General features: G+C 40.2%; 1 protein-coding gene across 1 annotated transcript in view; it reads right to left on the reverse strand.

Annotated features, from left to right (window-relative positions):
- Nucleotides 1-2,620: 2,620 nt before the first annotated feature.
- The window catches only part of apln (apelin), a gene marked incomplete at its 5' end in the record, with an annotated part of 20,497 nt that continues 10,857 nt past the window's right edge, over nucleotides 2,621-12,260 (reverse strand). Inside the window, 2 exon segments of the mRNA XM_032527928.1 lie at nucleotides 2,621-6,215; nucleotides 9,262-9,434. Coding sequence (XP_032383819.1) covers nucleotides 9,268-9,434 — 167 coding nt within the window. The 3' untranslated portion in view covers nucleotides 2,621-6,215; nucleotides 9,262-9,267.

A 12,260-nucleotide genomic window follows, 5' to 3' on the forward strand; every position in this document is an offset into this window, starting at 1 on the left:
CTTGAGTACGGGAAGTGAGTACTTTTGCCATCTCTGCTGGAAGGCAGTGACACAAAGTGACAGTGCACAGGGATAGAGCCACTCTCGCAGATGGACCTTGAACCCCTGAAAAGGACGTCTGGCCTCGCAGTAATACCCCACCCGCGGCCCTTGCTGCCTGTCTACAAACTGTAACTCTAGAGCCTCATTGTCACGCTCCATATACTCCCGGTGACCCCGAGCCCAATTATACAGCTGACCCAGGCTTGATGATATAACCTTGGGCGTCTTTTTGGGGCTGCTTGGGCTCAGGGGTGCACCTCTTGTCTATCATGACATGTCAGCTCTGTGTGTTAACCAGACACTTCCCTGAGTGGTCCCAGTGGGGCTTTTGGGGAAAGAGTGGCTTCTATGTAAAGCCCAGTACATTTCGACACATTGCCTCCCTAAAGCTCTCTTTTTAGATAAACAATATAAGAAAATAGCATGTGGGATGCTGTCAAACTTATAATTTCCAATTCAACTTCTGTAAAAATTTAGCACAAATGTTGTGCACCATATGTACAACAAAAAAAAGATTAATCAAAGAATTAGAGATCCTTGGAAACGTTTATTTAAACAGTATGTTCCTAAAGGTCTGAAATATAAATGTTGATACAGTGCACTTGTCTCTGCTGAATTCTTTTCTGATTATCTAGCAGTAAAAACAGGAGAACCCTCCATTGTATGTAGATTTGACATGTGTGCATGCTGAATCTCAGCGCATGGAGACGTATACTTAGTCTCCATGCATGCTCAGCAGCTGTGATGCATTAATGTACAGCATGCTTAGTATGCACTATAAGCTTTCTAAAGGCTATCTGTCACTGATGAAGTGTTGCTTAATGGATGAGCAGTGGATTTAAAAAGACATGTGCATACTGCAGTGAATGAATTTCTTCACAAGATTCAACTGAAGGCAAAAGGGTAATGGCCGTGGCAGTCATGTCAACATGTCTTTTGTGGAGTTTCAGGCCAGTTTCAGTTTAATTCAATTTAAATACACAAACAACTGGGATGACGTCAAGTAAAATGTGTAAAACAAATTATAGTAAATCTTAAGCATGTCTGTTGAATAATAATAATAATAATAGTTTTCCCAATTAGAGCATCCCATTTAAATTGAACATTTATGAAATGGCTCATTAATGCCACTATGCTGTGCCAATATTTCTGCCAAGTGCAGTTTTACTATACTGTTCATATAAATTCAGTCTGTTGGTCAGTATCTTGATAACGTCTGCTGGAGCTACAATATTAAGTCAACTCAAAATTTGTGGCTTGAGGGATGGTAATGTTGGTTTAACGGTCAGTCCACCATCTTGGTCTGGATTGAAACATCTTAACTATTAGATGGATTGATGTGGAAAAAACCGCAATGTTGTTTTTCATGTTCCCCAGAGGACGAAGCCCTCTGATTTTGATCATCCCGACTTTTCTTCGATCACCAACATGAGGTTCACATTTGTAGTTTTGAGTGAAATGTCTTTACAAGTATTAGATGGATTAAAATGAAATTTGGGGCAGACATGTTCCCCTCAGGTTTAATTGTAATACTTTTGGGGACTTGTCAACTTTCTATGTAGACCGTCATCAGGTAAATGTACTTTGTGTTTAATGCTAATTAGCAAATATTAGCATTCTATAACACTTAACTGAAACAATGATCATGATAAATATGACCTGCTAAACATTATCATGTTAGCATTGCCATTGACATTAGGATTTAGCTCAAAACAACAGAAGCTTAGTCTTTTAAATACATTTTCATTAATGACAAAAAAGACACAACAGTGTTTTCTTAAAATAAGATTTTTAATATTACTTATTATCATAAAGATATATTTACACACTTTACAGAAATAGAAAATAAAAACACAAAGCTACGCATGAAAGGAAAAAATAAAATAAGTACTCCAAGAGCTAAAGCTTATCTTTTATAAATTAGAAACCAAAAGTTCAAATATGTACACAGTATTTCAACCATTTCTGATACACTTGTTTTATTTATTTATTTATTTATTTATTTATTTATTTATGTCATTTATTTTTGCCCAGTTCAACATCAAAACAGAGACAGGGACTGTACATTTGGCCTGGTGAGTTATATGAGCACACACCATAAACAGAATATAAGTTTCAGGAATAATACATTGTCTTTTAAATGGTATTTGCTTGAGACCTAGTAACACTGTTGCAATGGCGTGTAAGCCTACAGACTGTTCCTCTCCTTCGATTGTTCTGAATGATCTGATCTTGAACACAGTGGTTACATAGATGGAGAATGTGTCGCAGTCAAGGCAGGAGGGGCATGTGCTATTCTGGGTGTAGGAAGTCTCATTTTGAGGCTCCGAGATAATGACAGATTTTAGTAATTTCCCCCGGGGAGATAAAATCAGCCGATGGAAATGTGTGAATGCATTGGATTGAATATCAGCCCCTTGATCTTGCACACACCCACTTTGAAGGCCAACATGATACAGTTTGATGGGCCTAGAGATTCACAAGGTAAAATCATGAAATGTGTTGCGTGCCAACTCCGTTTCCACTTCCACAATGAGTGAAATGTTTTTGAGTTCAATGTCATTTTAGAGGAATTTTCATCTGGTATAGAACTGAGTATAGAAAGACGATAGGATTAAAAAAACATAAAAACCTTGTGCTTTTCTGAGATGATTTTGTGTGGGGGTTGTGTCTATATTCGGAAACAGAGATCAAAGCTAATATTTTAAAACCTGTTGCTAGCTTATTCTCGTCTCCACCTGTAACACAAATCTATCTCTCTGCTCATCCTCACTCCTTAAACACTCCCAGCCAAATGCATTTTGACAAAAAGAACTAAACACAAAGGGGCAACTTCTCAGAACAAACATTTTTCTATCAGGAAAACATGCTAACAAGTGCATAGGAACATTACTCAGGCCTTGTGATGGTCACAGAGAAGAGGAACTGGAGAGGAAACATTGAGAGGATAGGAATCGTTTCTCTTGTGTAAGCCTTGCTGGAAAAGACCATTAAGGAAAATGGTTTTGCTCCCCGAGCATAATGTATTGGTTTACCATTTCAGTTTGAGCCTGGACGTGCTTGTCCTTCCACACCACAAGGCCCATTAACCTGATGTGCAGGGGAGGGCTGTGGGCTATGATCTACAAGAAAAGAATGCCTGAAAGCTTTCACGTGTCCACGACATATTGTGCTGCAGACTACTTTTCTATTTTGTTACATCCACAAAAGATACAGCTTTTTACACTGTATTCAAAAAGTAAGCTTTGGACAACCAGCTAGACAAGAATCAGACAAAAAATTGTCACAATACACTGGAAAACCATTCTATACCAAGAGACTCTTGTTTTCAGGGTGTATTATTCCAGCAGCATAATGGAATTGCAAAAGTGCAGCCTTGCAAACCCATACAGAGAAGTCTTGGAGCAAAGCCGCGTCTATTTGTTGGGACTAGTTGACACCGGAGGCTTTGGATCAGTGGGATATTTGGCTTTTGATTTTTTGGATTCAACTGATAACCAGACCAAGATTAAAACGAGTACTTTACATACACATTGGTTTGCTCTGGTCTCTGAAAGGGCAGCATGGCTGGTGCAGATGGTGAGCATACATTCATGAAGAACAGTGCGCATACAGACGTTGCTCGGCTCCATAACAATAACTTCTGAGATGGGGAAATATTGATTTGAACCCCTTGTCACGACCCAGTCTAGTTCCAGCATCCAAACTCCAGCTGCTTTGAACTTCCATCCACAGCTCATATCTTCCTACTATCTTTCCCAATAATACATGAGACATCCTGAGCAAAGCTGTCTCACTCCCGAGGAGCATTAATGAAATCTACATCTCTGTCTGAGAGGGTATGAAAAAATAATGGTGGAACTGAAATTATTATTACTCTTCACAGTGCCCTAGGATTTAATACATTTTTAATCAAGGTGATCTTGGCTGGGTGGATTACCACTGTGATTTTAGATGCTCTCTTAATAAAAGCTTCTCATGCTGGAGCTGAGAAGACTGCTTTTTATTATAATATTTGCATGAGACATGGCGAGAGGGAAAATGTGTTGGAAATCTAGGTTAACCTGCCAGTTGCCTGTGTGGTCAAAACTGACTTGAAATAGGAGTGTTTGCTGATTGAATCACAGTGGATTGAAATCCCATTTTCACCTAAAATACAAGTGAAAAAAACAAGGAAGTTGCTCCACACACCTAATACACAATGAACGACTGCAAGGTGGCTGCTCTACAGGTTACAGTCCTAATAGGTTACTTGGTTACACGTTGAATCAGCAGGGGCTTGAGGATTGGAAAAGGGGGAAGGGTGTGGTTTCAGTCTAAGCCAATTTAACAATGAGCTCAGACTAAGTGGCCCCGGCAAGCCTTGGGGAGATTCATCTGAGAAAGATTAACTCCAGGATTTAATGAGCGTAATGATCAAAGCCACGACCACCTGTGCTGTGGTAGGGCAGACTAGAAAGGCAACTGTACCCAACATAATGTAGGGAAAGGATCATGAGTCTGAGGACTGAAAAAAAGACTGAATCTGAATACATGGCTATATTGGTGAATACATAGAGGAAGAGTAAGGAAATATACGAAAATATGCTCATATTGGCATTAAATGTAATGTATGTATGTGTTTAGTTAAATAAATGCACAAAATAGACTGCTCTAGTACAAGCCTCTATCACAGCACCCTGAGAAAAAAAGAAATAAAACTACCTAAACACAGAAATAAACATAAACAGTAATATATTCCAGTATGATGGAAAGGCATAGCATTTCATTAGTGAATGATTTCAGTCACAGGGTCAAACCAGCCTTATGCTGAATGTTAAAACAGCCAGAGCACTAGTGGTAGGCTGATTATGGTGGAATAGTAACTGAGCTAATATTTGCTTTGTTTCCTCTTTCTTTCTTTTTTTGGTCTAATTTAACGGTCCTTGCTAACATTGTCTCATGTGGGATTTCTGTTTGCAGAAATTGAAAATGCATAATGTGTCAGTGTATCAAGACTTGAAACAAGAGGTAATGTGTTTCTCCCTAACCTTTTTATTCCTTTGTTCCTGGCAGCATTGTGGAGAAGGTTATTATTTGGCACTTCATTAAAAGGCAAGGCAGCCTGTCGGTGGAGCAGACTGCCCCTGCCAGTTAACAGTCGTGTAGTAGAGCAGCTGCACAGGGCAGCAGTATGATGAGAAGGCTGGGGATTGGGGACAGGATTGGGATTGGGATTTGGGGTCAAAGGACTCATCCAAGGTGGGTGTTACAGTAACCTTGAGCACGTCAGTTAACCCCCCCAAGGTGTTAATGAGTTCAGAAACACCAAAATAGCTTTGGATTAAAGAATCTTCCAAATGAAGGAATTATTCTGTCACTTAAATAGATTGTTTTGACAATATGTGCTTTCTTTTCAGTCCAACTTAACTTTGAATGTGGAAGTACTGTTATTAGAAGGAACAAAGCACCATCAATAATATTAATTAAGCGATGGATATAATGCCATTCAAATGTCTTGCTCTTCCATTTTAAACACCTCAAATTCTTCTTTGCACCAGACATCCAGAATATCATTAGTGAACTTAATATTGTCAACTATCAAAACTGACCCTGCCCTTCCACATTATTAGCGCCCTCTGCCGCTAGTAAAGCCGTTAAGTAGCCACACGGCAATGAAATCAGCAGCTGCAGTAACCTTGGATCTGAGAGATGGGAATACCACACCGTGGAGAAGGGACAGATGCTTTAAGACTCAGATTGTTTTGACCGGGCTCCCTCTTCACCACATGTCATGCAAACTGTGTGAGACACTCAGGGAGAGCGCTATGATTGGGCTCTATTAAGCAAATAATAGGAAAATTGAAAAAGAAAAGAAAAAAACACTTGGGAGAAGACAGAGATAGAGAGAAGAAGTGAGGGAGTGAGAGTAAGAGAAAGAGAGAGACAGAGAAATAGAGTCTGATAGCTCTGGCTCCATACCCCCCATCCCCCTTCCCTGCCCTCAATTCCTCCTAGAGCTGAGGGTGAGCGGCTTGTCCTGATTTTTGTGGACAGAGTTGCTTGAAGAACCAGCAGGTGCTATGGACATCACTCTTCAGGCTGGGCAAGCGTAGGCCCTTTGTTGCAAGGCCCCCCAAGGCAAAGGAAGAGCATAGAAATCAGAACCTGGGGGAGGGCGCTCAAAGCAGTGCCTACAAAACAGGAAAATAACACAGACAAAGTGCCATCAGCATGTGTTTTTTTTTGCTTCCTCAGAATCATTTCATGAGTCCTGCGGTCTTTAAAATTCCTCTCCAATAAGCATTCCCCTCAGGACGTTTCTACTAGAGCTTTTACTGTTATAACCTGTTATCTTGCACCAAATAGAAAACAGTGAAGAAAAAGACCAGATTTCATTGTCTTGGATAGAAAAACAATTGTATATCTTGCTGTAGAAAACACAAGCATTGCATTATACTACGGTGGGGGCACAGGATCACTCCTCAACAATGAGGAAGTCTTTTATCTTCCATTGCTTTTCATCTACTTCCGTCCTGTCATAATTTCCCAAGTTTTCAAATGGGTTTTGTTGCATTTACTGATAAGAGCCTGCTCTTGTTTTAAGATGGCATATTTCTGTGGTCATGTAATCCCTCGAGAACTGATGTACCGTATATCTAATCTCCATTGAGTTGTTGTTGTTGTTGTTGTTGTTGTCGTCTTTTGTGCTTTTGGGTCCATGGTATGACTACAGTGTAGAAGCCCCTTGAAGTCAAACTACCGTATTGTGAGTGTATGAGAAGAGTTGCAGACCTGCTCTAAAATTGTTTTGATAAAAGACTCATTTACTGAGCTTACCTACACTTGGGGTCTCAAGGGGTTTTCATAAATTGCCTGTGGCTTTAAAGCTGTAATATCTTGTCCTCTTTTGGACTGTCACTGGCATGGCTAAGATCTAAGAGTTAGCTAGCACGTTTGGATCTGAGTCTACTCAGACACTCAAAGCATGACCCGGGTCACCATCTTTCTTCTCAGAGTTGCTTACATCTGGAATGTATAGTGATGAAAACTCAAACTTTACCCCAGGTGTCTTAGGGAATAAAAGAACAGCTGCTTTTGACACTTTACTAGGGAGATGTTGCTAAATAGCATAGCGTTGGTGGACAGACACTTTCAAGTCAATCATTGTTCTTAATTTCTACTTTTGCAGTAATTAAGTTCAGGCCAGTAACGACATATCTACATACAGTTTGCCTGCCTACGAGTCTCACCAGCACTCAGCTGGATGTTTCCATTGAACTCCATTGAATTGAGCTTTGATCAGACAAAATGCATCTCCAGCTGCTTCCAGAGGTGTTTTTCTCATCATCAACTCAAATTGAAGAAGAAAGCAGGACACACAAGGATGAACTCAGCCTTAAAGCTTTGAGAAGGCTGTAGAATGGATTGATGCTAGATAAGAATTAATTCCTTCTGTCAGAATACATCATACTAAGGCATAAAGAACAAACTGGGACTGAACTGTGTAGAAGTTTAACTCCTTGTTTGCATCATTTACTCAGTGAAGGCTGGTAGCATTATCACTAAAATGCAGCCTGATTCCCACTGAGGTCAGGTTGGGGTAAATTGACATGTTATGTGAAGAAACCCTTGAACGAGGTGAACTATGAACTTAGCAAGAATGAGAGGAGCCAGAGTGGGAAGCTAACAAAAAAAGGAAATCTTCAGGGTGTTGTGGTTTAAGAGGTGTTAGCAGAGACGGCATTGTGACTCACTGAGCCGTTCACTTTTACATAGCTTCACAACTTCCTGAAGCTCCCTGTATTTTGTGGTCATTCTGGCCCTGAACACTGAAAGCTATGACCATTCAAATCGCAGAGAAGATTCTCACATTTTCTTGGCAGACTGAGGAATGTTGGAGGACCCATGTTGTCCTTCAAGTGCAAACTGCTCTAGCTTGGTCTAGCTAGAGTCCTATATTGAAAGAAGGAATGAGTTCAAAAGAAGTCTTTTCAAAAATACAAAAAAAAAATAACGATCAGAAATCCGCTATAGATTGTAAAACCTCTGCGACTACTTAAAAAAAGAGCATTCAAACTTCTATAGCTTTGATCCCTTTTAACTAAAACTGATTAACCATGCCTTTACACTCTCTGGCTGCAGCCTCCTCTCACTATGGCTTTAATTTATGGTGACCCTCTGCAGGTCAGTGTTGTATGGTTGGCACCTCCTGCAGGGATATTGTGTCTTGTCTAGTTTCCCTGTCCCTCACAGCGTCTGGGAGAGACATGTGAATGGGTCCTGCACTTCTTAATGCAGGGACATAATTCAACTGCTTTCCATTCACAGAAATGTACTAATACTAGCACGTGCATGGAGACTTTTAATCTGTATATACTGTAAATTTGATCATCTTGTTTAAGTAGTTGTTGCATGTTTTAGTTTCTCAATAAAACTTGATCTGTTTTTATAGATATGAAGAGAGCTTGTTTTGGTTCAGAAAAAGAAAATCAAACTGTGGTGATAAGTAAAATATTATCTCTGACTGTGGATTAAAGGGTTTTCACACAAAGACTTGTTTTATTTGACAGCAAGTTCAACAGTCCTTCATGAGAAAAATTGTGCTGCTTGGAAACCCAAGTCTTCAAAGTATTATCTTTAGAAAAAGGGATTTAATTGACTTAATCGGCTGGAGAGAAACGATGTATACTAGCTGAATGGGCTCAAAGGTTAAGTTTCCAACTATAAATGTCTCAAATATGAGGAAATAAATGGCATAGTCTTAATCTTTTACAAAGGCATGCAAGCTTGTAGACTGAAGTCCAATTATCTGTTAAGACATACACTTATTTGGATTGCCAACAATAACATCCTTGTGTTGGAGTTGAGTCTGGCTGCAGAGTTTCCAATGTTTCTGTAAGAGTTGGATTTTCCCATTCGTCATCGAAAACATCCAAACTGATTCTGCCAACAAAGTATTTTAGGAGTCACCATCATATTCCTCTTAGAAGATCATCTATGAAATTGTGTTTTCTCACTACTCAGTTGATAATCGGGGAAGTGCTTTTACTCATATTCTCTTGAGAAACAAGTAGCTCTGACTTGACAGAAAGTTGATACAATGCAGCAAAGATGGACAGATCCTTTACCACGAGAATCCACTTTTACTGTGTGACACTGACATTACAGGTATGAGGGTATGCTTTGCCAAACAAAACCTAACAAGCGTCTTTTCACCCCTGACTGCTCTAAACTCACCTTGCTCTAAAACGGCATGGGTCCCTTGTGGGAAAGACGTGGCCGTGGGCGTCTCCTCTTCCAGCCGGCTGGTCTGTGGCTCTGACCGCCCCTCCCAGGGTTTTGCTGGACCATTTTTCTTGCTGTAGCCGCCTCTTCCAGCTCTCTGCCATGCTCCGTGGAGGCCATGGGACCTGCAGGACACACACAGAGGAGAGACCAATTAGATGACCTCTCCAGTAAATGATATTTCACAGCCTCTTCTCACTAAGAGTATCACATTTTGATTATCAGCTAAGTCCATCAGTGCCTACGGAAAATGTGTAGAAAAATCCAAAAAGGAAACACAGTGGTAATGGATGAGGAAACAAGAGACATGTATAGATAAGTGTGTGTGTGAGTGTGTGTGTGTGTGGGCCTCTTTAAGCCCACCCAGCATTGTGGTTCATCAAGTGTGGTAGAACCGAAGCACAGCAGATAGACGAGAAACTCAAACCCTCGTGTCTCATGTCTCTGTCACTCTCCCCCAAGATTACAAACACGGCACAGCATCAGCCCTTGTGGAGGTGCATCCTGTCGCTGTTGATCCAAGATTAGAGATGAGTTTAATAGCGTTGTGTCTGTGTGAGAATTTGTGTGAATGTCTTAGGTGTGTGTGAGTACATGTGGTTTGAGAGCAATCCCAGATGTTCTCAGTCATCTTTCAATAAGTCTAGCCTGATCCCCTTAAGCCCCTCTTTTCCAAATGGTTTGGTCCACCTTAAGTGTCTCTTTGACCTCTTAACCTATCACAAACTAAAAGAACTCCTCTTGGAAATTGAGAGACTTCCGGAGGAATGTTTAGCAATAATATCTTTATTACTTATAATAGGATATTTAACGTGGGTGATCTTTCATACTACATCCAGTTATTTAGTCCAGTAAAAACTTAAGTAAAAGCAGAGCAGGTCTTTTTATTTGGCTATGTTAAAGTAGTTAAATATCTTAGTGGCGAGTCATTGTATGCAGTACCTCCACAGTCATGCATTTTTAATTTTATTTTAACAATTAAATGTACATAAACCTTTGTGTGCCTCTTAAAGAATGTAAGTTAATGGAGCTGTGTGGATGTGATTAGAGGGGCTTTACAGTGATTTAGCTGTTCGGACTCACAAAAGAGATTTAAAAAATCTAAATTAAAGCAACAGAGGACCAGATATCTTGACTTTTAGTCCATAGTGTGGGTCAAATACACTGGATCTTAAATTTCCTAAATGCCCATAATCCCCACGGCCTAAATAACCACTTTTTCCAAACGCAGCACTTCTAGTTTTAAAGTGTCAAGACCAAGCAGAGATAGCCCCAATGACATTAGCAGGGTTCTTTTTTCAATAACTTTCATGGGTAAAGTTGGTGGAGAACTCCTTCAACAGCACAACTTACCTCTTTTTTTAAATTATTATGTCCTATGATCAGAGCCAAACTAACCCACTTTTCTCAAAGAAACTACAAATCCCCATTGGGCATTTCCAATCAAAAAGCTGATGGACATCACTCACATGGGGCCATGACATTCCTGTCTCCTCTCATAAGAGACACTGGCACCATTTTTAGAATTCCCAAGAGAATGACCTTCCTCTGGTTTACGAGGGCCCGGGTGAGGACACAGCTTAAGATAAGTCAGCCATGACTGCAAAGGTTTGGAAAAGCAGAAAGTAGGCTATACTGAGGACAGCAGTTGAGCAGCTTACGAAAGCCATGATGATACTAGGTTCTCTGGTTCCTTAAGATGGTTTTTATCAGTTAGTGTATTTATTGAAGCAGAGGGCCAATACTGCTGGCTTTTATATGAACAAGTTGTTCAAAAACTGTCTATAAAACCTGTCTGTTGCGTTCAAAACACTCAGACGTCTTTAATAGCCAAGCTCATATTGCTTGAATGGAGGGCAGCTTTCCTCAAGAGCAAAATTCAAAACAAGATTGAGATCTTAATTATTGGCCTTCAGCTGTGGCATATTGAAGACCTTTTTAAAAGGACAACTCTCTATAGAAAAAGAGGAAAAAGAAAAGTGTTTCTAGCCTTCAGGTTTAAATAATAGGGAACTGCATGACTAAGCTAGGCGGCTTGCTGAATGTTTTCGATGTATATCCTTAAAATGCCAGACATCTCAAGTTCCACGTCCACACTAATCTTCTTCCGCAAGCACATTCTCACCCTATATTTGTGGGTGAACAGTGGGCTAATTCATTTGCAGCAGGGAAAGTCTCTCTTGCATATTTCCGCATCTAAAGCCCATCTCTGCCCCTAGGAGCACTAATCTGCGCATTATCCTTCTGTTATTGTTCCAGATACACTGTGAATGAGGGACATTGACACAGTCTGAAGGCTTTCAGCACATTTTTTCAAAAATCCAGGGGGTTGAATGTGAATACACTCTGTGTTTAAGTATTATGGGGGGCCCTCCTTCTTCTCACCCCTGAAACACCGTCTGAATTTAGACGTCTGAAGGCAAAAGTTGTTTTAGCTGTCACAGTTGAAGTTGGATTAAAAAACCTCCTATTGATATCTATTCAAACATGGATAACGGTACACACTTTTGGTCAGAATCTCCACAAAGACATTCATGGTGTTGCACTCGGTTTTCGCATGAAAAAGTGCCTGAAGTAATTAGGTGAAAAATAAATAAAAAAGAGTGTGATACATAAAATCCTGCCTACTACTACTACTACTACTCAAATCCACACAACCAAACAACTGATGCATGAAGTGAGCGTGATTGTCGAACTGTCAGTTTTCGAAGTTTACATAACCTGTCAGATGCAAACCCTGTAAAGATTTTCAGACGCTGTTTGACCATCCAACCAGCACTTTGGTCATAGCATACTGACATCTTAAATGTCTCACAGTGATACCTGCAGGAACTACATTGCCACACAACGCCCAACTGTATCTGATGTTTGAGCGATGGCTAGTTTAAGAAATCCTGCAAACACATGCATTGAGTCGCACTCGCTACACACACACACACACACACACACAC

This window comes from Etheostoma spectabile, chromosome 10 (genome assembly GCF_008692095.1).
Source record: "Etheostoma spectabile isolate EspeVRDwgs_2016 chromosome 10, UIUC_Espe_1.0, whole genome shotgun sequence".
In the NCBI taxonomy this organism is placed as follows: Eukaryota; Metazoa; Chordata; class Actinopteri; order Perciformes; family Percidae; genus Etheostoma; species Etheostoma spectabile.